General features: G+C 48.3%; 1 protein-coding gene across 6 annotated transcripts in view; it reads left to right on the top strand.

Annotated features, from left to right (window-relative positions):
• Nucleotides 1–24,757, top strand: part of KSR1 (kinase suppressor of ras 1) — a 104,958-nt gene that overhangs the window by 57,146 nt on the left and 23,055 nt on the right. For 5 of the 6 annotated variants that reach the window (XM_019511050.1, XM_019511052.1, XM_019511053.1 and 2 more), the window contains exons 2-7: nt 951–1,091; nt 17,353–17,500; nt 19,877–20,351; nt 22,112–22,116; nt 23,644–23,704; nt 24,302–24,385. In XM_019511050.1, coding sequence (XP_019366595.1) covers nt 951–1,091; nt 17,353–17,500; nt 19,877–20,351; nt 22,112–22,116; nt 23,644–23,704; nt 24,302–24,385 — 914 coding nt within the window. Of the gene's footprint in view, nt 1–950; nt 1,092–4,798; nt 5,114–17,352; nt 17,501–19,876; nt 20,352–22,111; nt 22,117–23,643; nt 23,705–24,301; nt 24,386–24,757 lie in introns of those variants that run through there. The other variant, XM_019511055.1, reaches the window with a different exon arrangement.

Genomic DNA, 24,757 nt, shown 5'->3' with positions numbered 1-24,757 from the left:
CTGGGTGCTCACAGCCATGCTCTGCACTCATGCTGTGCCTCCCCAACAGGCAAGTAGGTGCAGATCTGTGCTCCCCTCTCATCTGTTCCCAGGTCCAGCAAATCACAGGGACCCAGAAGCCCTCTCAAAAAGCCCTCACCTCCACCATGATGAGCTTCAGTCAGCTCTCTGAAACATCACCTTCTGCAGCAAAATCAGTCTTGTCCTCTTGAACATTCAGGTGTTTGACTTGGACTTTTGCTTTCTTCTCTGAATATTTGTGTCTGGGCAAACCCCAGAAACCTCAGTGGAATCGTGGCCCATTGCGCTGGGTGTTTCAAACCGACAGGAAGGTCATCTGTACCCCAAAAGCGTCCTCTCTAGGAGTGTGGACACAAGTACAGCTTAATGCAGGGTAACGGGTAGGGTGGCTGTTACCTGTGAAAGCCCTGCTCTTTTTTTTTTTTGCTCAGCAGTAGATTATCCTTGTGGCACCTAGCCTTCATCTAGGGTGTGCTTGATAGACAAATGGAGGGGGTGAGAGAGGGCGGCTGGTAGTAACTGATAGGAAAGCAGTGATGGCACAGCACGGATTACCTATACCTGATGCGTATGGGGATAATTCCTTTCAGAAGAAATGCAGCTGGTTGCTTTCTGTGTTGTGTATAATTTGAGTAAAACTTAACCACTGGAGGTGACTGCTGGTGGCCTAACTTGGGGGTGGAAAGGGCCTGTGTTTCCTGCCTCTGAAACAGCAAAGCAACCCAAGCTCTCTGTGTCCTTTAGCATAAGGGAGCTACTTTGCTTTAGCCCCTGTTCATCATTGTCTGCTTATTTGTATGATTGGGGTACTTTCCAACCCAAATCTTGAGCCAGAGCCACGCTGGGCCTTGCACTGTCCGATATAACACAAAAGGATGGTCCCTGTATTAAAGAAATCTGTCTCAGCTGCTTGCTTTCTGTCCTGACAGGCCAAACTGATGGACTACATCTACAGACAGCGGCAGTGTAAGCTGAGCGTGCCCCTGAACGACAGGACAAAGGAGCTCAGCAGCTACCCGCGATTCAATGACTGGCTGGATGTTGTCAACGTGAGGAAAGAAGTCGTACAGGTAAGGGAAAGAATGGCTGCCTGTGCACGTCATGCCTGGCTTGTCCGTGAGGATGCTTCACAGCTGCTTGCTGGGTGGTTTTTTGGTTTCCTAAAACTGCTTAACACAAGGGTGTCACGAAGCTGTACAGCTCAGCAGTTGTGCCGCTTTGTCTGGATCTGAGCTGCACAACCTGACTTGAAAGTGTATTTGATCTGGGGGCGGGGGTGGAAAAATAAAACGGAGCCAGATAACATCTGTCTCTTTAAGATGCACAGGGATTTATGCAGCACAGGCTGGCATGCTCCTCTCCTGATTTGCATCTGAGCCTGATAAAAAATGTTGCCAAGCCGGTTTTATTAGCTTTCAGCTCTGCAGGTAGCTTCAGTTTCTGGCTGGTGACCACTGATGCCTGAAGCCCTGATTGCATAAGAAGAGAGGCGTGGGGGTGCTCTCCCTACACAGCACCTACCTGGAGGGGCAGCGCTCCAGTTCAACTTGGTAGTATGGACAGAGACCCCCTCACCCCCTGTATCTTAGATTTGCTCTGTAAATGCAACTTTGCCCTCTTCCTACCTGCTAACCTGGGGAAGCACTTTTTAATTTTAGTCTGATGGATGTGAAGCTAGGATGGAGTAAAGATGGAGGGTGCAGATTGTCTATCTCCTCCAGACTGGCTCCCAAGCTTCATCTGTTCACACATTTGATATTCATTGAAGTGACTGGAACGTCACCAAGAGGGCATATACGTATAGCCCCGATGTGGACTCAAAGAGGTGCTCTTTGTTAGGGGCACTGGGAAAGAAATGTTTTCTTCATAGCTGCCACGAGTCTGGGTTGAGGGGAAATCAAGGGGCACCTGCCCAGTGCAGAACACAGCCCTTGGGGCACAAGTTTCAGCAGCGCTGAGCACTTCGCAGCTCCAGCAGAAATTGGTCGCAGGTGCTTGGCACCTGAAAACCATGCCCAGGTCCGGCAGATCGTTGTGACCTTTTATGTTGCTTCACAAACAAAAATCCATGACCAAACTTCCTGCAGTCTCCCCTTCCTGTTTGAAGCGAGAAGGAAGCCGATAAGTGGAGATCTGGCTCTCTGCTTAAAAAGCAAGGAGAATTGGCTGTTTGATCATTAGGGACCCTGTGATTTCAGGGAGTTGAAAAGCTGTTTGATTAGGACTGGACTGAGCAAGGCTTCCCGTGTGTCAGCATGCTTTTGCTCATGCACAAGTAGTGCCACTGAATTGAATAAATGTGTTTGTAGCCGTGTTCAGCAACATGAATAAAACTTGGCTTGACCCCGACTGAACAACCAGTCCTCATGATCACTAATATCCTGAATGTCTAATGAGCAAGGAAAACCCCTGGATGTTCCTTCTCTTTTGCCCCTACTGGCCAAATCCTGAGGTCTGTGCTCTGTTTTCAGTTAATCTTTTATTGGCTTCTGGAGGAATTGGCTCCTGTGGTCCTACCAGTGTGCTCTGCTCTGCACGCATGCCTGGGTGGGCACCACCTCCCGTGCTCCTGGGGCTGCAGGTGCAGGTGGCTTCGGTTGTAGGCTTTTGAGTCACTGGAGGAGCGGTGATTTGGGGGTTTTTTTGGCCCTCTGGGTACGTACCACAGGCTGGAAGGGGGAAGATGGTGGAAAAAGCAGGGCACAAAGGGGCGAGGGCATGCCTCCTGCCTACTCTCACCTGGCACAAGCTAGCTTCTAGCTCAGTGGTTCTCAGCTGGGGTGTCCCTACGTTGCGAAAAATTATGGTGGCTAAAAAGGCTGAGAGCCACTGCTTTAAACATTGATTGCCTTTTGTATGCTGTTGTTTGGGTATTTGGGGCCACGGCTTATCCGTGACAAAGGTGCAGTAGACAGAGTCTGGTGCTGTGGCCGAGCTGCCAAAAAGTAGCCGGTCTCTAGGGTAACTGGAATTGCCTAAGTCAGAAAGCGCGTCATTTTGTCAACCCTTGAGAAAGCATTCAGCACGGTGGTGGGGAGTTAGTCTCAGCCACATCCTACCATTTCAAGGAACAATTGTCTGGTCCACACCTCCGACTGTGTGGTCGCTAAGGTGGTGAACAAGTACACAGCTGGCCCTTGCCAAGAACAGCAAATGTCTTAACCACTTATTCTGCCCCTCTGCCCACAAGTCTCCGCCAGTCCTTGGGAAGAAGGCGGTCTTGTTCCTCTGCTCTGAGGGTTGGAAACAGTAGCACTGTGTGAAGCATTCATGTTTTGATCTCAGTTCTTGAATTCTCAACCTGCCTCACTGCCAAGGGATGCTGCGGGGGGGGTTTTGGGGTTTTTTTTTGAGGCAGCTGTTCCCTGCTATAGTAACATTGAGCTGGGCGGGAGGGACAAGATGAACACTCAAGCTTTTTTTAATTACTGAGTGGACATGGGAGAGTGAGCACTTGAAGCCTCATGTCAGTAGGGAAAAGAAAGACCCGACCTTGGCCAATTAGCTGCCTTTTTCCAAATCCAGTTGACTTTTTGCTATTTATGTGTCCTCCCCACCTCTTCCCCTGCCCCATCCCACTTCATATGGCTTGTCTCTGCCTCTTGCTGAATGCACCGTTTCATTTACAGCTTCCAGGGCTGCACCATTTGAGTTGCAAATAGTGAGGTGTAAGGGCTCTTCCCCCACCCAGCTGGAAGTGTTACATCCTAGGCATCCACGGGTTGTGTTTAGATTTCTAAGTGTGTGTTTTTATACACCCTCAAGCATGTCCAGGTTGGAGTTGAATGTTTTCCTAATGATCTCAGTTTGCAAAAAGCGTACTTTGTAAGGGGAAGTATTGCTGGCCACGTAACACTTTCACGTTGCTGCACCGAATGTAGAGCTGTGCCTAGGGTGTGAGGAGTGCTCAAGCCCACTGAACAGCAGGTAGGACACTGAATCAGAAGAGACCCTGGCCTGACTGCCACTGACTTGGTGGATAACCTCTGGCTTTGGTTCTCTTCATCCCTTTGGACCCGGTTCCCTCTGTATAGTAGGTGGTGAGCTTGGACATCATCTGTAGCACTGGGGAGCTACTGTTGAAGAGTGAGGTTGGCAAGAGTTGCCTGAAGAGCTCAAGTTGCTAAGAGTCAATATCCCTCTTGAAAATAGGAATCTAGATTAGAAAGTGCCTTAATGACTTAAGCATTGTCTCGTGCACGCTTTTGGAAGACTTCCTCTGTGCGATATGGCTGAAACGCTGCACATGGTGGGGTGGCAGTGCGGGTCCATGCACTGGTTGCTATGAACACCTGGGGAGAGACAGCCCCTGCCCTGAAGCACTTATGCTTTAAACAGAGGAGACTGACACAACATGGGAAGAGAAAACAGAGGCACAGGGAGGTGAAGTATCTTGCCCAAAGGCACACAGCAGACCAGCAGTGACAGCTCATACCTCCTGGCTCCCACTATCCACTGGGCTGTCCACTGGAGCATGCTGTCTATCAGATGCATTCACACATGGCTCCTGTCTATTTTTACTTTAATGGGCAGATGCCCTTTTATTTCCAACACTGCCACAGCATTGCGCTGGCTTTGCTAATCTGCAGTGCCATGCTTTGAAACGTGCTCTAATTGCAAGGAGTTTTCAGCTTGACAATTAGAGGCACAATGCGCTTGCCTCCTCCCGCCCCCTGTCATCACCACGCCTCATCAGCTCTCTCCAAAAATAAAGCTGCCGTGCAGGAAAGCGCAGAAGCTCCTGGGCTCTCTTGTCAGAAATAGAGCTCCAGTTCCAACTTAAAATATCTGCTGACTCCTCCAGTCCGCAGTCAAGCCTATTTTTTGCTCAGTGAGTTTGCTCCAGCCATTGTGAAGCTGGAAAGCTCTCCGTGGTGTATAATTGCCGTCATCTTCTTTGAAAACCTATATTTAAAACAAGAATAATGACCACTTGTAAAATCCTTTAGTTCTGGAAGAGACTGCAGTAATAACAATGCACTGTTTATGGCACTGGGCAATAGCTAAAACTCCTAGGAACATGGAGGACAGGCAGCCAGTGACGCTGCGAAGAGCAAGAGGGCTGTTTTGTGCAGAGTTAGCAGACCCAGAGGTAGGTGGACAATCCAAGTGCTCCTGTTGCTTTCCATGAATATGTACTTGTGACAGGTAAGTTGTTCAAGTTTGCTCTCAACAAGCCAGTTGCTAGGACTTTTTTTTTTCCCTCCTCTTTATTATGCCTCTCACCAGGCAGCATGTAGGCTTTGTCAAGGTAAATGGGTGAAATGGCTCTGCTTTGGGATCAGGCTGTTGCTGTCTTCCATGCAGGGGTTGTTGTTAGTGTAACTTTCTGGAAATGGACAAAGACTCCTTTTTTTTTTTTTTAAATAACTTGTGAGATGAGATGTCTTCTAGTGGGGGATGTGTGCAGGGGAGGGTTGTGTGCAAGGTAGTCAGCATGGTGAAAAGAAACCAAGCATGGCATTGCGATGGTAGGAGAGAATCTTCCTAATAGTGTGGCTGGGCGGACAAGTCTCTCTAGTGAGAGAAAGCAAGCAGGTAAAATCCTTGGGTGGTGACTTGACCTCCCAGGGTGGGTCCTCTACCTGGGAATCCTGCCTTGAGGACACCTGAGCAGGTGTCAGGGGATTTTGACTAGTCTGCCCTCTTGTCAGTGCTATGTGGCGGCCGGTATCCGGGGTGGCGAGCTGGCTTCTGGTACAGAAAAGGCAGGAACCACGGATGGGTCTCGGCTCTGTGAGTCTGTTGGCAGACTAAAGGAAAAAAGAAAAGAAAACCTGTGCGCGCAGGGTTTTTAAACATAGGGGAAAAAAATCCTTGAAAATGCTGAGCTCTTTTGCTCACTCCTGCATGTAACCTGTTACAGACTTTAAAGGTAACGTGAGAAGATAGTTGCCTTTCTCTGCCGAAACAACATGTCTGAACTAGCCTGGCGCTGTCACGGCAGGGGTTCTAGTCAATCAAGTTTGGAAGGCTGTTTTTAGTGGTGCTGGGAAGCTCGTTGCAAATGTGGGGGGGTCAAGAGTCACGCGTTGTCAGTAACCGGGTCTCTCCCACCACAGAGCACTGATGGTGCGAAGTGCTGCACTGCTGGCACATAACCATTCTGCCTGGGAAATGCATACGTCTACCAGTGTGTGTGCGTGCATGCACGAACTGCTCTGTTTACTTGTAAGCCATCACTTGTTGCCCATTAGCACTGAGGACAAAAGGCATGGGAGCTGGGCGTTTCCAGCCTTCTAAAATTACCAGCAGTGATTTGTGTTTGGCCAAACCCAGGGCAAGGCCTGACACAGCAGAGCACAGAGGGAGGCCAGGTTGGACTCATTCCATTGGTTCCCGTTTGCACTGGTCTGTCCTTGGTTCAGGTCTTTCTGGTTTTGCGCAGCTGCTGCAGGGGTTTGGGAGCCTGTTTGATAACTGAGCGGGCTGAGCTGTTAACTTTGTTCGATTGGTGCATGGCTGCACGCTGCTCACTTGGCTTGTTCCAGGAGTCTGGCACCTCCCTTTGCACCGTCTGCCCTCTGACGGGTAAGTCGGTGTGGTGGCCAGCTGAACCCAGTGGCATGCCACCAGGCTGGGCTTGTCTGGCGCAGCTGATGGGGGAGATAATCGCTCGTGTGAGGTTGGACTTCTGGGTCAGGTTTCTTTTTGCTCGTCGCACCTGGAGCCTTCGCTTTCCTTGTAATGTTGCTTCATAGCAAGGTCATATGTCACGGCCTTGCAGGCCATCCTGAAGAACTGAGCAGCACTTTCACGAGAGCTAATAACTCTGCTTTTGATGCAGGCTTCCCCGCTCGGTCAGCGGGAGGCCCTTGGGAGAACAGGCACTAAAAATCTGGTCTCCTCCCTTCACCTGTCATCACTCCGCACAGATGATAGGACAGAAAAGAAGGTAGAGCTTGCACTGCATTTCATCCCTAAGTGCCATTCACTTTTTTAAAAAAATAAATTTTGGCAAAGATTCCCTTGTTTAGAGAGTTTCCCTTGACGTGGGGCACGAGCCCCAAACACAGACGCCAGTTTGAAAACTGTCATCCCTGTTTGGATTTGCTGGCCAGTGTCCAAAGCCATCGTGTCAACTATTTCTAGCCCCAAGAGCCACTTCCAGCCCCATGTCAACAGCAGGCTTCACACCGAGCGTAGAATGTGCAGTCGAAGAAAACTTGTCTTGTTTAAAGTAGGTCTTCCTGGCGCGTTCCCTCGTGCTTTATGGTGAGCTGTCAGCTGAAGTTTGAAGCATCGCAGGCAATGGGTTTTCTCCTACTCGTACTCCCAGCCAACCACCCTCTAGCTAGGTATTGATTAAGAAGGGGCGTTTAGGGCCTCGATAAATACCCTGCTTTGTAAAGACAGCCCCTGCCACCTCCCGCTCCCCATACAGGGGAGGAGCAGGCAGGACCATTTCCCAGAGTGCTCCGTTCTGCTATCGGATAGTTTTTAAATGGGCGTGTTTGGTATTCGTACCCCTATCGACTTCTCTACATGAGGGAAACTTGGCCAAAACTTTCACCTTGCTAACACCAGTTCACACCCACTGCTTTGTCCGTGTCCAGAGTCATGATATATGGTATGTTTGGCCCCAAGAGCTGGTTTTGGCACCAGCCTCAGTAACTGCACTAAAATGTACCAGGTGCTGGGTACCACTGAAAGCTGCATGAGACAGAGCTGCCTTTTGGAAGTAAACCTGAGAGACCAAGAAACCAGCTGCATGCCTGTTGTATGGGCTTTGTTGAAGATTTTTGCAGCCTTTTAAAGGAAGGTAAATGCCACAGTATACTGAGGCAAAACAGATCCCAAAGCAATGCTAACGATGCTTTTTCTTTTTGATGCATGTTGTGTTCTGGAATCGACAGCACCTCGAGCACCGAGTTCATTCCTCCAGCTGCAGTTCATGCACGGGGCACAAAGGTAGCACAAGACTCAAAGCTAATCACTGAAGCCTGATTTCAGAGGTTTAAATTGGACACCAGCAGTGCCTAGGCCACCAACGGGTGAATTTCCACCCTGTGGCTTATTCGGGGGAAAGGCTGCCTGGCTTGGTCAGAGGCTCCGAGGATTGGTGCACTATTTCGGGCATGAAGACTCTTAAGTGCACAGCCCGTATGTCTGGTATGCAGGAAGCTTTTGTAGAAAAGTCCTCTCAGGAGTGATTTCCTAGCGTGGAGCTTCCTTAGGTCACGACTTCTGAGCAATGTATGGTGAGTAAGACTGGAAGTGCACTGGCAACAGTGAGCTGTTCCAAGATGGAAAGCAGGCCCTGTGTCTCGGCAGCTTGTTGAACGTGGACCCTGCCCTGTAACTATCATCTCCAGCATCTCATCATCTTTCACGCGTGTTTATTCTCCCAACATGTCTTTGCAAAACTATTGCACGTGGAAGCAAAGTGACTTGTCCAGGGTCACGCAGGAAGTCTGCGGCAGTTCAGACAGAGATGGTCTCTTTGAAGTTGTGTGCTGATCCCTGGCCCATCACCCTTGCAAGGCAGAGATGCACCGATCCAGGCTGAAGCCCAGCTACGGTAGCTTGAGTTTACAGCACTTCCTGTTCTCATGATCCCATTCAGCAACCGCTGCCTAACATGCTGTACAGCACTAATGGCAGGGGGAATTCTGGCCAAGTCCAAGAGGGCAAAATCCCCTTATTACAAAAAAGGATCCGTGTCGCACAAAACAGGGAAGGGTGAGGTTCCCCCCACCCCCAACAGTCCTGAATACATTGAAGGGTATTCAAGAAAACTCCTGTGGGAGTCTTCACGATGAGGCCAATGGGAGCAGAGCCTGTGTAGGTTCCCATGCTGTACCCATCACTGCAGTATCTGGCCCTGGTTGTCACCAGCCCCTGCCACATGCATTAATCTGCACAAAGAGAGGGCAGTGTCAGTCGTGCTTGGGATCGAGCCTGCCTCTTTCAGCGGTGATGCTTTGACCTTTGTTAGCTAGGTCCTTGCCACCTCTGGCTTTGTCCAGCTGTGAGACCTGCTGCCCTTAAACCACATGCATGTGCCCCTTCCAAACAGAAACCAAGAAGAAGACAGTTACTATGCGTTGGTAGCAAATCAGCATCTTCCTGCCACTTCAGGAAAACTGGCTTTTTATGTGGTGCCTCTGTGTACTCCTCTGGACAAACAAACAGATGTATTATGCTACACTCCTGTAGGCCGGGTTTTATAAGCGATCAGAAACCGGTCTATACCCATAACAGAAGTTCGGCGCACACACACTGGTCTAAAATTTGCCCCCTCCCCATCAAAAGGCATATGTATGTATGCTCTGTTCTCTACTGATCTAAACTACGCAGCTTACAGAAAAACCACATAACTTGGATTGATTCTGCCTTGGGCTTTTTGAACATCTGTCCCTAGCCTTAGTGACGGGCAGAAAGCGGAGCAAGCCTACCAGCCTTCCCAGGGCAGCATAAATGCAAATGTCCCATGCAAGTGTCTCGCAGCTGCCACTCTCCTTAAAATATCCCCACCCAGTGCCTGCTCCTGAACTCAAATGACAGCTGGACGGGTAGCTGTGCTTTCAGGACAGGCTGAACTTCAGGGTAATGTCTGGTATGAGGTGCTCTATTTACAGCACCGAGCACCCTCTGGGTGGCAGCTTCCATGCATGCTTGTGCTGGGGTTAGTGGGTAGAAGCCACTTGCACTTTTTAAAGCCCTGCCATCCAGGAAAGGTGGGTGGAGTAGGCGCCATTGGACTCGCTCTTCTCGCCTGCCTGCTGCGAATCCAGCGCAGCTAGGCTGCAAGCCCGTGGAGTTAGCGAGGTTGGGGTCGTTTGCAAAGCACGTCAAGCAGAACGTTCTTCGCCAAACTTGGCAGCAGAGGAGGTGCTGCCAGGACTAAAACCGAGCCCGCTTTTTAAGTGCCATCTTGAACTAGTGACCCGCATGATTATCGCATTGGCCAGGGGGGGCTAACACACGTAAATCGCATCAGGCCAATCTTGCAGGGATCAGGTCGACCAGTTTTATATTAAGCCACCACATATGTAGAGCACATGAGTGGCTGTTTAAGGAAAGCCTCTTATTTTTTTCCTCGAGGCTTAGTTTCCTCTGTCGCGTGTCCTGGGGCCTGGCAGCAGATTCAGAAAGCCTGTCTGAGCCCTCCCAACTCAAGGTCATTGGGATTGTTTAAAGATAATCTCCTCTTCTGTGCTGAGACTTGCCTGCAACTTGCCATTCTGTCTTTCTAAAATTAAACTGCTGGAGAGAAGGAGAACAGTAGCCTCACACTTCACTTGCAGGGCTGGAGAGGCAGCTGTACGTTGGGTCCAGGAGGTGGAGATGCAAGAAAAGCATCAGATCTCATTGCAAATGCGGCACAGGCTGCAGTACAGCTCAGAAGACGGCATCAGCTGCTAATGTCTTCTCTCCGTGCTGCTCTGCTGTGCCTGCTGGAGCCGCACCGCCATGTAGGAGGTGCTAAAGCTCCTAGTAGTATGCCACGTCCTGGCTAAAAGAAGAGATTGATTTAAGGAGCTGGCATCTGCTGAAGCCAGCGAGTGTTTTGAATTCCAGGCCTTTAAAAAATCCAAAGTCAGGACCCTTGGGCTTTGGAGATTTGGCTTAATCAGGAACATTTTTTTTCTCTCTCTCTAAACCCTTCTTCCCCTACACCCTAATGTTGCCTTCTGGTTTCTGTACACTTGCGTTTGGGTCATATGTCCAAGCTGCTTTTTTTTTTTTTATTATTATTTTTTTTCTGCTGGAGGGCTAGAAATGTACTTTAAAGATGGATGAAAGGAGGGCTAGGATTCTTGGGTTAGGGAGGTGGAGTTGAAAGAGAAACATCAGATCTCCCTGGGTGTGGGATCAGATTGCAAGAATGGGCCAGGCTGCATTTTTTTGGCCTTTCAGTTCAACGGGAGCAAGAACAAGATCCAACTTTGTGCAAGGCACGACTCTGTGCAAACCAGCTGGGTCTGGGGATGAGCTAAGGGCACGGCAAAGCCAGGGATGCCGCTGCAGAGCCCTGTGCCCACTCAGCAAATGTTGGCACGTTCAGTTTTCCTCGGACAGGGCAGGGGCCCAAGCTCATTGCTCAGGGCAGGAATTCTGTGGTGTTTGGTGTCCTGGGTGTGAGCTGTCCCCCGGGTGTGCAAATACTCTGTGCTCTGCAGTTGGTTGGGAGCCTGGCCAGGATGGCATTCTCTGTACCGCTTGCAACAGGGAACAGGAGTTTTCCCCCTTTAGGTCTTATCTATGCTAAATGCAGACAGAGCTAACTCATTTAGCTCAGTATGTACACGCATGCTACGTGCTATGATGTCAGTGCAGCTATATCCCTAAAATAAAGGCATCTTTTATTATTACAGCTTACCCCCTGCTTCCCATACAGAAACACCTGTGCTGCTACAGAGAGCGCTCCACCTATCCTAGGGATTGTGCTTGCTCAGGAGAACTTGGGATATTCGTATCAGGAGAGTTTGCAACCCAGTTGTGACTTGCAGCAGCAGCACTGTTGCCAAGGGCCGAGCTGCCTAGCTGTTTGCTGTGGCCTTGACTTCAAAGGATGCTTCTTCCCCACTCAGCTGGAGCACCTCAGTGGTCCCTAGCAGCTGTTTGCTGTGCATGCCCCTGGTTGGCTCACAAAACCTCACCTCCACAGGGGCTAAGGACCTGAACCCTGTGATGTACTCCAGTTCTGCTGCGTAACCATCGCAGCACGATACATACCCAGTATCGTGAGTTAGCAAGACCAGTATGAGAACTGTGGAGACCAGGCCCAATACCACACAGTGGGTTGTTGCATCCTCCAACCTGCCAAAAGGCACGAGTGTGAAGGGTCAATACCCCAGGGAAGAGGCAGAAATCATCATGGGATGTAGCTGAGGCATGGGTAGCCCTGTGGCTGCAAGGTTTTTTTTTCCAGCAGTATGTAAGTCAGGCTTGATCCTGGCCTGCTGGTAAAGTGTGACAAAAAGCACAGCTCCCCATCCCTCCCCCAGCACACACAAGCATCCTACGAGCCAAATGAAGGTGAGGATAGGTGGGCAGCTTATCATGGGGTCACTTGTTTGCTAACTGCCTGGGTGAATGGGGAAGCTGCTTGGAGGTAATGTAGCCCTCAGCACCAGGCACCACAGTCGGTTTCTGCCTGTGACCAGGGTGGGCAGCTACTGGTGGAGGAGCCTTTCCCAAAAACGGGTTGTTGGCGTGGTGGTACCCAGAACTGGAAAGGGACCTGCTAACCAGATGGGTGTCTCCGCCTCTTGACATCTTCTTTCTGAGGTTCTCTTTGCTTTATGTCCTAGAGTTTAGCTCCCAGGCACTGGCTTTGACCCCCTTCTCTGCTCTTCAGCCCCGGTAAAGGCCACCGCATTCTTGAATCTGCTCTGGGTGGCCCTGCTTTGGCAGCAGAGAGCAGTCCCTGGCCCTCTGCCATTTCCACTCAAGAGGATGCAAGTCACTGTGGGATGGGGATCGATGGAAGGTGAGAACAGAGAGGGACTGCTTGGTTACAGCACAAGCGAGCTTCTGTTTTTTGCTGTTGGCAAGGGCTTGGCGTGGCCGAGCTGAGATTATGAAGTGTCAGTTCCTATGAGCTGTCGCAGCATGTCGGACCATTGAGTCACTGAGGCTCTTGCCTTCGGACAGATGCAGACTGATGCCTCAGCTGCCCACTTGTGCTTATCATCACCCAGGTCATATGTTCTGTCTTGATGCAATCCTAGGGTTTTAATAGGGTGCGTTGTTTGTTTTTTGGGTGGGGAGGAGGGATATACTTGCAAAGCCAGGTTTTCCAAAGCAGTTGGCACCCAGCAGCCACTGTTGTGGCAGCCGGGGGCTCTGCACATGTTGTCCGAAGAGTTTTTGATTATCTGGCAGTATTTAGATGGCAATCGGGACCTGAGCTCCTGAAAATCCTGGTCCCCAGTGGGCATGCTCCAGCCCTTCAGGGCAAGCTGGCTTTTCTGCTTGTAAGAGCTAGACCCACAAGCCACCTTGGGAGCCGAGGCTATCGGGCATCTCTTAGGTAGCGTTCGGTACCCTGCAGGGCAGGGGCAAGGGCAGGGGCTCGCACTCCAGAGAGTGGTTCAGATCCAAACGACTGTAAAAAGGAAGCTGTGAGCCAGATGCGCAGGGAGAGCTGCAGCATGCCCTGGAGTTCTGCGCAGGCACCAGACAACGTGGGAAGAAGCGGTGCCGGGGGGAGAAATTATACGTGGCCCACCCTGCAGTGCGACGCAACAGATTGCTGAGCCGTGCAATCTGCTGTGCACCAGCTTTCGTGGCCAAGAGAGCTGCTGGCTCGAGTGAGAGTTTTCGCGAGCAAGGATGTGTTGCCATCATGCACTTGTGTTTCTGTATCCGGGACCCTTTTCTTCCTTTTGTACTGTTTGTTTTTAGAGCCTTCTCTTCTTGCCACCCTGCACTTTCAGGGTGTTTAGAATATACTTTTCTTTTTTCCTGTCCCACTTCTTTTGACCTGACAGGACCAGATTCTGCTCTCTGGCATCAGTGGAAAGAGAGGAAGGATTCTTTGGGATTGCTCCATTTACGTAGGTGCAGTAGTAATTGGACTACCAAACTCACGATGTCCGCGGAGTATCTTCTGTCGCTGTGACGTGACGGTCTCATAAGCTGGCTTGGGGGATGTGGTCTAGGTAAAGTTACTCAAAAGTGGGTGCACAGCTGGTTGAGGACTCATTTGTGAGTATGGCTTTCCAGCTGCTCACTGTCAGACTGGAAGGATATATCGAGCAGGCTTCCACGGTTTTGCACTCATGACGAGGACAAATGGAGTGGATCCTAATTAAATCTGCAGACTACTAAGCTGCGAAGAGTTGTACACCCTTTTGGAGGACAGGGTTAGAACTCCAAATGATCTTGGCAAGTTGCAGGAGTGGTTTGAAGTAAATGGGGTGTAATTTAATAAGGCCAAGTGGAAAGTACAGCGCTTGGGTAGAAAGAATCAAATGCACAAATTTACCAGGCGTGTAATGGCTTGGTAGTTCCTCTCTGCAGTGACCTTAATCCACATGCAAAATGGCCCATTAGTGCAGTGTCTCGAGGGCTAGGTGAGGCATCTGGCGATTGCTCTCTTTGATTCAGGTGCCATCTTCTACCTAAATCCCCCCTTCACGTGCCTAAGTTCCTTGGTGAATCTTGCTGTTTTGGCATTTGTTTGTCTCCTGGATTGGAAACCAGGTCCTCTGATTCCCAGTGTTGAACTCTAACCACGGCCCCCGCACTCTACCCACTCATACCTGCAATTTTAAATCTGGAGGACAAAATTTGGAGAAACTCTAAATCTGTTGCGTTTACTGACTGACTTCCTAATGGGTCACTGCTTGCTTGCTGCGTCATGCCTCGAACAGTGGGAGCGTGGGTATACCGGGGAACAAGACTTTGTGGCTTATGCTAAGTTTTGGAATGACAGGGCTGCGAAGAGTACTAGCAAAGTAATCTAGGTCGCTTTCCAGCCTTGACGTTAGGGTCAGAAGCGACCTCAATAGGTCATAGAGTCTGACCCCCTGTCCGAAGGCCCCTGCTGGCTGTATCCTGCATCTTTCGAACCTGTTCAGTAATGCACACAAGGGCTGTGATGCTTCAGTGGGGGGTGGGATGCTGGAATGGGCTTGGCGAGGAGTTAATTATCTCCTGTAGTAGAGATTGGCATTGATTCGCTATTACCAGTCCAATTCTACTATCTTCTTGGCCTTCGAAACTACAGAAGGAAGCATACTCTGGTCCCACATTGTTCCTGTTTGCAGATGTTGGATCGCAACGTCACATTTTTTGGGAAGCAGCATAGCACTTGTGACCGACAAGTTCCTAGCAACAAAATATTAGCAACGTTGTTCACGACTCATTTGAAATGCTGAAACCTCATAATATTTCTTTCCATTTTGTGAGCATGGGAAAGCCCTGAACTTTGAACCCATTGACTAAAAGTTACACACCGCCTGTCTCTGTCTCAGTTTTCGGCGTGGAGGACAAAGTTGTGGTAAGACCTGGCTTTAGAAGGTAACTTGACTTGCTGTTTTGCCAGAAGCCAAAGGGATCAATTTGCTTGTGAACTAGCAGAAACAACTAATTCCTAGGCTGACATTCTCTGCAAAACCATACTACGTGTGCTTTTGGGTTTTGCTTTTAAACAGAGGGTAAACACTTTTAAAAGCACTGAAATGACTTGGACGCTTAAGTCTTACTGAAAGTCGGTAGGATTTAGATCTTAGTCAAAGGCTTTTTTTTGCTAGAAGAGGCATGCTCTCGCCACATGCGTTGGAGAGCAGGAGGTAAAATCCTGCTGAAGAGTTACTGAGTGCAAGGTGAGAGAGAAACCCTTGTAGTGGATTTTTTCCTCGGGTTAGTTAACTCCAGGAACGATGCGCTGAGCATTTGAGAATACCTAAAATAATTTAAATAATCTGCAGGCAGTTGGACCGTGATTTATGTCTGGACTCCTGCTTTTGAGAAGTAAATCTGATTCCTATTCAACAAAACCTAGAGATAGGAGAACCTCAGACAGTCCAGTTTGGGTAAGGACGTCCCAGGTTTGACCCAAAGCATTTCTATGTCTCAGTCTCCTTTATACTGGTGAAGTTTGGAACGGGTTAAAGATCCCCCGTGAGTCGACTGGGGTCTTCATTTGCCACACTTCAAATCCAGCTGTTAATCGTTCAAGACCAAATGCTCCCATGGGATTTGGGAAATTTGGCATCTTGTAAATTCAGGCGTGCAGGACAGTGAATAATAATGCAGTCTCAGTTGGGGCCTTTGTGTTGTTGTTGTTGTTTGCTAGTACTGATTATAGAAGGAAAAGAAAAGATCACCAAGCTCTTCCTAGGCATGGCTTAGTCTGGTCCCGTATTCTGCTTGCTGTTATTTCAAAATTCCCGGGCATTTCTGTGAGTCCCCTGCCATTTTGGTCCCATTCAGACACCTTGTGTTGCAGAACAAATGCTTGCTAGTCCTTTATAGAGATTTTTCTTTTGTCTTTTCTGGATAGGTTATTTTCCCTTTATCTAAAAATAGCTCACTAAAATTATTGGGACTGCTGCTTCCGAACAGGGGTAGGGGATGAAACCCTAGTCCAATCTCAGGAGGTTTGCCTGCAGCACGGCCGTCAATGGGATTCAAAATCATGAGTCAGGTCCCAAAGGCATCGTGAGACCCGAATTAAAAATGATCAGAGGTTTTTGGAGGAGGCTTTCTTTTGCTTACGACCCCCCCTGATTCTTGTTTTTTATTTGCCTTTGGGGTTTGAGCCTTGAAGATTCATTTTCTCAGGCTTTTTCTTTCTTTCTGATAGTAAGTGTGAGAAACTCCTCCACTTCTCCCCTCCTCCCCCTTTTTTATTATTATTATTTTTTTAAAAGGAAGTTGGGATAGCCATGTAATCAGATGGTTCCAGGAGTTGGGGCTTTAAGAAAAATCCCAAATGCTGTAAAACGTGATTAAATTGTGGGAGTTGGCAACCATGAGTTTGGGCAAAAGCCTTGGGGGAATTCTTAGGAATGGGATGCTTGGCTCAGATGCTGCATACCTTCTACCGGCCAGTTTATTTTTTTAATTTGAATTGTTGCAAATTTATGTTGGAAACACTGAACAAGGGCATTAAAACAAAACGTGACCCTGTGCAGGAAACAAGCTCTTTTTTTTTAAGCTTCCTGTCCTGCTGGGTCTTTTGTATTCATCTTATTTGAGCCTTGTCATGCCAGTCTCCCTTCCCCACCTTGTCTCTTCCTCTCCCCCAATTAGTGGCTTGCTCTGGGCATAACTTTCTATGAGGATATCTTCCTGGGAAATATTCCTAGGGGTTTCCATAATTTTTCCACCATTAAACTTCTGCAAATGACAGAATAGGGTTTATATTGAACATAAAAGGTTGGGTTGGGTTTTTCCCCCCCCCTGTGGGTGGCATCCGCCAAACATTTGTAGCTGAAGTTTCCAGGCTTTTGATCAAAAAAGTCCAATATTGCTCCTGAAGATTGTGGTGAAAAGGAATCCCCCTTTTCCCGTGCTGGAGATAAGGGATCGTGACTCAACAACTCGAACTGCTCTAATCGGGACCCAACGTCCCTTCAAATGCTTTTGGGAGAGCAAGTGTAATATGCTGCTGATAAAAAGCACATTTCCACATCTGCCTATGTACAGCTTAGATAGAAAAAGGATTGTGGAGAAGCCTGTGGAGCAGCTGTTAGGCATTGCGTGAGGTGTGCTGTGCAGTCGCTACTGACCCAGTGATCTGGAGAGAGAGAATCGCAGCTGAGATGAGTAACGAGTGAGTCAGATCACAGACAGTGAGGCGGCAGCTTTACAGAAAATGCTCTGGATCAAACAAACCAGTGGCCATTTTTTGTACCTGTTTCTTCACAGAGAATACCAGAGGAGCTGACCCTGGATGCCTTGCTGGAAATGAACGAGTCAAAGGTGAAAGAAACCATGAAGAGATGTGGTGCCAGGGAGGAGGAGTGTTCCCGGCTCAATGGAGCTCTCAGCTGCTTAAGGAAGGTGACCGAAACAGGTAGAAATGTCCTTGTTCTGTGCAGTTAATGTCTAATTGGGCAGCTGCTCTGCTCCCCCTTCTTGTTTCCTGTTCTGTAAGATGGCCTAAAATTTCTGGAGCATCTTCTCCCTGGCCTTGTTCTGTGACCAGCATCAAAAGCAGAGTTTTGTTTCCGAAAGCACGTCAGGCTCCAGTGATGGACACGGTCTGGATCTGGGCGTGCATCTGAGGCCGCGGTTGGGAAATGGCTGCGTAGAAATGTCCCCCTGTTGATTTTGTAATAAACCTGCTTCTTGTGTCCTGAGGTTTGGGTCTGATGCCCCAGCCTTCAAATAGCTATGTCCAACGCAGCGTTCGCAGCAGCAGAACTTGCAGATCATTCCTGTTGGGCCCTGCCAGCTCCAGAGGGAGCGGCTGTGCGGGTGTATCCCTCAACTCGGTGTTTTGGGGTTTTCAGCAGTTTTGGTTTTTTTTCTGAATTCAGCCTTGTGGTAGGGCATCTAATAGCACCAAGCGATTGAAAGCGTTCAAAGTGTGCTTTTAGTCACTGAACTTACTTCAGTTGGAAGCAACAGAGTCCACTGCTTTTCATGGGCAGTTGGGTTCGGTCTCCTTTGCACGTCAGCGCTGGCTAAATGCCATTTGCAGAATCCAGGTTGCTGGTGAGGTAAGAGCCAGGAAGAACCCAGCACAATCTTCAAGCTGCAAGGAGGGAAGTCAGAAATGTGACTGGGTCTGGTCTAGCATCACTGGAAACGGATGCTTGGATCCCCATGATGCTATTTTCTGCCTTCCGGTGCGTACACCTTTGGATTTGTACGTGTGCTGCTTGCAGCAAACTGTTACTGATCTGCAACAGATCTCCTCTTGGTACCCATTCTGTTGCTGAAAGGTGTCATTTCCTTTTGGTAACGTGACCATTCATACCCCTGGTGAATGGAGGGACAAGCAAATGGAAAAGTGCGCAAAGAACTTGATTTTGTGTTTTCCTTTTTGGGTTTTTCCCTTTTCTTCTGATCTTTCCACGATGGATTTTCAAGTACTTTCCACGCACAGTGACAAAAGAGCCATTGCCTATAGATTGGGAAAAGTGTCACAGTCTCCTCTCAGACATGACACTGGAGCTAAAGCTAGGGGTATTTACAAGTTTGTTCCTCGGAAGAGTATCTTTCCCAGCAGGGAGCTAGGAGCCAGGACTTGTGGGTTTTACTATCAGCTCTGCCACTGACTCTTATGATTGTAGGTAAGATGTTTAATGCCCTTGATGTCAGATTGCTTAAGCACGTACTTGATTTTGTGAGGGACAACTGCCCATTCCCCCCTACCCCCAAGTGGGGAAAATAATTAACATAAATTAAGTTGAACTGAAGCAGTTGTCTTAGCTTGGACTGCAGCGGCTCCCACCCTGCTGTTGGGTGTTTGAAGCCTGAAAGCTTGTATAGTTGAGAGACAAGGGTCAAGTTTGCCCAACAAAAGATGTTACCTCGCCTTCCAAAATCTTGCTTCTCTCCTTCCCTGTGCTGTCACAACTATAACAATAACTATTAATATGCGAGTGATCCCCCTTCACGTGCTGGAAGTTTGCTGCCTGCAGGCTCCTGTCGCTCAGCATCTCACTCCCGTAACAGGAGCCTGCTGGGAGCAAGTAATACTGGCCTGCTTCACAGGAGCCCTCTGAAGTTCAAGGAGGTCCTTGAGCAGAGGCATTTATAGAAGATGCAGTAGTCTCTGGAAAGCTCTGGAGGTTTACTTTAGTCCAGGGCCCATCCTCAGTAGCTTTTGTAGGACTGATAAATGGGTATAAACATGGGACTTTGGGGAAGAATACTGGCACTCTGGCTCTAATGGCAGCACCTGTACTTTGATATTGAAGATATCTGGCATGTAGTAAGTGATGGCCATTGGTAGGCACCAGTAGTGGGCACGGGCATGACAGTCTAATTATTGATAGAAGAGATCCCCTCCCCTTCCCTTTCACTGTCTGCCACATTTATGGAGGCATTATCACTTCTACACATGCTAATAATTATCAAATGGGATTTACAGGCTTCTGTAAGTGTAATACCTAAATCCCCTAGATTTCCACTGGGAGTTAGGCACTTGACCTGTTGGGACACTTTTGTGAATACCATTAGGTGACTGTTCAGCATCTTTAGCTGCCCCGGTACCTCTGTCGGTCTGGCCCCGGGCTGGCAGTGCAGCCATACAAACTTTTGAAGTGCGTGGCTGCAGTTGAGGAAAGGGGAACTGTTTCCCTTGCAGTCATTTTAAGAGTAATTTTTGCTGGTGGTTAGAAAAGTCTTAGGAGTGAAACAGCTGCTAGGGAAAAACCTGTTCTAGAAAGTCCATGTTGGGTTTTCATCCTTTGCTAATGCTGATCTCGTTGGTGAACAGGTGGCGAGTTAAAAGACGATCTACTCTGGAGCCTTCCTGATGCGCGCCGAGAGAACAGCTCCGCACAGCTGCTGGAGCCCTTCTGTGCCCCAATACCCACGTGGACTCATGGCATATCACACCTGGCAAAAGGCAACAGCCCCCAGCTGCGCTCTGTGTCAGTGTCCACTCTGCCCTCCTCAGAGTCTCTGGCCTTGAGTCAAGGACCTTCTGCCTGTTCAGATAACAACCTCCTGGACCTTTGTAGTTTCCCTGCCCATGGCGGTAGAGTAACACCTCGGACTCCGCATAGCATCACCATCACGCCGCCAACCACCCCTCAGTCAAAGAGGAAACAAAAGTTCAAACCTCCGCGGACTCCCCCTCCTCCTTCACGGAAAGTTTTTCATCTGTTCCCTAATTTCCCAACCCTCACAAGAAGCAAGTCCCATGAATCGCAGTTGGGCAACAGGATAGATGAACTTCCTCCAGTAAAGTAAGTACGGGACAGTCCCTCCGTTGCTCATGGGGCTTGGGCTATGTTTTATCGGGGAGGCTGACTACATGGAGTATTCCAGTGCAAAGGCATGTAACTTGGATGCCAAAGTAACCAGGAAGTGATGGAGAGTGAAACAGACCCTGTGTCCTATAGTGACCGAAACTGAGAAGTAGATATACATGCCCTACAAGTCTTACCCCGGGGGTGCCAGGCCTGCAACTTCTTGTGCAGCTCTCCCACCACACTTCCTACACCAAGCTGGCTTGGACCAGTATCAGTATTTTCATGGATCCAGATGTTGAAGGAGATGGTGTCTAGAGACCTGGTCACAGTGCCACTGTTCCTTCACCAGCCTCCTTAAGCAGAGGCCACAGCACAGCATTCATGGGAAGGGGGCTTGTGGCTGCAATCTATTTGAGATTTGTATTTTTACCCTTGAGGCTTGGATAACTTTGCATTTGCTGAGGTTCCCATAACATTTTTTGCAACAATGTCATGCCTAAATGCCACATCCAGCAATTATACCCTGCCTACCTACATTCTCTGCAGTTCACTGGGTTGCTGTTTGCTCAACGCTGGGTTTTGCTGTGGGCTTTTAAACAGCTGCCCCATTTTTAGTGTCTCGGTGACAAAAGAAATGATCTTTGTGTACAGATTTGCATGTCAGCTTTGGTTTTGTGACATGCTTTTTTAGAAAACCTGAGATGAGGGAGGTTAAAAAGCACTGTATTAATACATGGAAGTGGCCAAGAAATACCCCAATTTATGGGGAAGCCTAGATAAGATCCGAACACTGCAGCTGGCACCAAGCAGTACCAATGCACAGAACTCAGAGCAAGGACCTAGCTTTACAGATTGCCTTTACAAGGGAATTGCTTGTGTGCTCTCCCTGAGCTGAGGAGAGAAATTCCCTCTTACATATGGGGAGGTTGCCAATTTGTGAGTTAAGATGGAGGCAACGTGTGCTGGATCTCAGTGCCCAGCTCTCTTCAGAGCCATGATTTTGATGGTGCAACGTTGTCATGCTCACTGATCTGCATAAAAGAGTTTATTGAAAAAATCACATGGGGCCATGTGATGAATCCTATGCTTTTCAGTGTGAGGGTGTGTAAAGTTTCTCTTGACCCCCTAGCCCTGTTGGGTCTCTGATCGCTGCAAGGATATAACTTCCATTTGAAAATGGATGAAAGGCATGCCTTTGAACTGAAAAGGTCTACGGTCAGCGTATAACTTTTGTTTTAAATCCAATGAGAAAATCCTGGATTCTACTGAAGTCAGACTCCTCCTGACCTCAGTGGGGCCCAAGGCTGTGTGGTGACTCATGCATCGTTTAATTGATGCTGAGACTTCAATGGGGCAAACAGACCTCACACGTCCTCTGAGTTGTGTGTCCTCTGTGGGGGGTTTTCGGGGTTTTGGTTTGGTTGTTTTACATGGAACTTGTAACTCAGGTTTTCAGAGGCACTTGGACACCATAATTATTTGGGTGCCCTGCCCTCATGCCCCTTAGAAAAATCCCAACCTTCTTGACCAAACCAACTTGTCGAAGGAAGTTCTGGGGAATTTTGTCACTTTTGCACAGGACTGACTGATGGCAGGTGAAGAGATGCTTCAAAAGCAGAGGTTGAATTTGAAACCTCGACCTGAAAGGTTGCAATCCAGTGTGTGCTCCAGGGAGAAGTTTGTATCTCCCTTTACCTGATTTATTCATGTCCAAAAATGTTCGTTTGTTTGTTTGTTTTCTTTTCCCCTTCTAGGTTCGGTAAGAGACTTTGGGGCCATCTTCAGTTCACTGTCCACAGGGGGGGAGTTGTGTGCCTGTACCCTGCAGTATGTTCCTCTTTGCTACCTTTGCAAGTCTTCACTGTGGATGCATTCACCCCGGTATAGTTGCATCAAGCTGCAGGTTCAGTCCTCTTTTTGTCCACACTAGCTCTTCAGAAGATTAATCCAAAGAAACCTTGAGATTTTACAGATTGGACTGAAGTTGAAGCTGACTTACGGTTTTTTTTCTTAAGTGTTGTGATTCCAGACCCCTTTGTATCAATGTCCGGTAGTTAAATCCTTAACTTCATTTGTGGGCACCATTGCCTCGTTTTACATCTAAAGAAATAGAGCCATTACGTAGTCCTAGGAAGCTTATCTTTGGGGAAAAAAAATGGTTTCTGATTCAAGCATAATGAATAACACTGAAAAACATGGGTGCCTTAAATGTTCAATGATGTTATCATGAAAAGGGATCTGGTGCCATCTAGGGACAGAATGAGATATTGCAGTGATGGATTTTCCAGGGTCCCTGGATAGGGCTGTGGCTGCTAATGGAAACTTGATTTTTGCATGACCGCATATCGCATTAAGAAAGTAAGGCAGGTTCTTAGGCAGACAAGCTTCTCTGGGTGAATCCGATATCCTTTATTAGACCAACTTAAATAGTTGGGAAAAAATTTTTTAGCAAGCTTTTGGGTTTAAAAACCCTTTGTCAGGCTGAGGAAGCATTTCAATTCTCATGTCAAGCCAAGTGCTTGGAGGCGGTGTGGCTCGTGGGCCTGGACTGGGATTTAAGCCACCTAGAACCCACGGCTTCCACTAGCCTGCTGGGTGATCATGGTCTAGTCACTCCTTCATTCCCTGCCTCAGTTTCCCCAAATGTAAAACACAGACATTTCCTTCCTTAGCAGAAGCAGTGTAAAACCTCCTGCTGAGAAGCACTACTAAGAAAACAACTCTTGTTTCATAGTTGTAAGACAGGATGTGATGCAACAGCTTTCTAATTAAATCTGTCCCCTTGTTGGACATTTGAAAAAAAAAAAAAAAAGAGGATGCTGCAGTTTGCTATCCCCCCCTGCCCATCTATTAATGACCCCCTCGCTAACGTTACAAGGTACGTATAGTGCTTTCCTCCTGTTAAGTGAATTGCCCTGTGAGAGCAAGTATTTCTGAATAGGAGTACAGTTTGCACAAATTTAATCTCAGTGTTGAAGAGGACCCTGGCCCGTTAGGTGAAGGCTGAGAGGGGTGGGTTCCCATTTCATGTGTCAAATCAGTGGGCACTGGGTGCCCCCCCACCCCGCAGTGCTTCTGTATACCCCAGCCTAAACTAGGAACAAAGATAAACTAATGTTAAGCTGCACTGATTTTTTTAGAAGCATATATCCATGTATTCGCGCTCTATTTAAAGGCTGTATTGCTTTTTATCTTAGAAATATAATTTATAGAGCTGTCTCAAACCATGGGTACACTTTTTGAGGCAAGTACTCTTTCTGAATTGCATTATGTGCTCCCTCAACAGATATTCCTCATATATCCCCTCAGATGGTACGAAGAGACATTGGCTTATCTGTCACACACAGGTAAATGGCAAAAACCGTTTGAGCCGCAGGGGAAACCAACTGGGTGGTTCAGAAGGGGGCAACATCCTATTTTATTGGAGCTTGCAGTGGTGACAAATGAAGCCATTTTAAGGTGGCTTAGGTGCCCCTCTTTGGAAGTTTAGCTTTAACTTGGCGTTTCCTGGATTGCTAATGGTTTGTAACTCCAGTGTTTTGTGCTAGAGAGAGGTCTCTGCAAGCTTAGTTTCCTCTTTGCAAAGCTGTGGGATCCAGCAGTGAGGAGAGCAACAAGTGGGTATTCGTGTGTTCAGTGGTTTTCCTGACAGACAAGCTCATCTCCAACTTTCTCCTGGACCACTCATGCAGAATTTGCCCCCTGTACAGAAGATTTTTGTTCTACACAAGCTTCCCATGTCAGCTCCATGCTGTTGCTGGCTTTCTTCAGCTCCTTTTCATTGAGGGGGGGAAAAAAAGAAAACAACAGTTCCAAGAGAATCCGTTTCCTTTTTCTTAGAGGGCACGTTGTCTGACTGCAGCCAGTTTACAGTGCTCGTTGGGCTGACGCAGTGGCTTTGTTTCGACTCTCCCAGTGTAATGTTTCCCTTCCCTCCTGCTTAGATTCTCTACAAAATCTTGGTTATCTCAGATGTGCCACGTGTGTCAGAGGAGCATGATGTTCGGAGTGAAGTGCAAGCACTGCAGGTGAGCTCCATGGTGGACCCATGACTGAAGGGTCTTTCAGCATTATTCAGGATTATTTATGTGTGTGATGAACGCGTATTTGATTACTATTCCTGGCTCTGAGGCATGACGTACATGTGACTTCGTATCTTTAAGCTGTGGCTTTATTTCTTTAAGCAGTGATGCTGCTTTTGGGATCAACAGTCCTACCTAAACTGTAGAGACCAAGTACGAGGAAACATGATCCAGCAGCTTGGGGCATGCAGGACTGAGGTTTCAGTCCCTGCTCTGCCACACGCGTGCTGTATGGTCCTGGGCACATTGCTTAGGCCCGGACTTCTAATGGGAACAAGGTGTCTTACCTTTGAGGATCTTGCCTGTGTTCCCTGCCTG

This window comes from Gavialis gangeticus, unplaced genomic scaffold (genome assembly GCF_001723915.1).
Source record: "Gavialis gangeticus isolate Ggan-Ray unplaced genomic scaffold, GavGan_comp1, whole genome shotgun sequence".
Classification (NCBI taxonomy): domain Eukaryota; kingdom Metazoa; phylum Chordata; order Crocodylia; family Gavialidae; genus Gavialis; species Gavialis gangeticus.
Note: the sequence above shows the minus strand (reverse complement) of the source record. Positions and strands in the feature narration are given on the sequence as shown.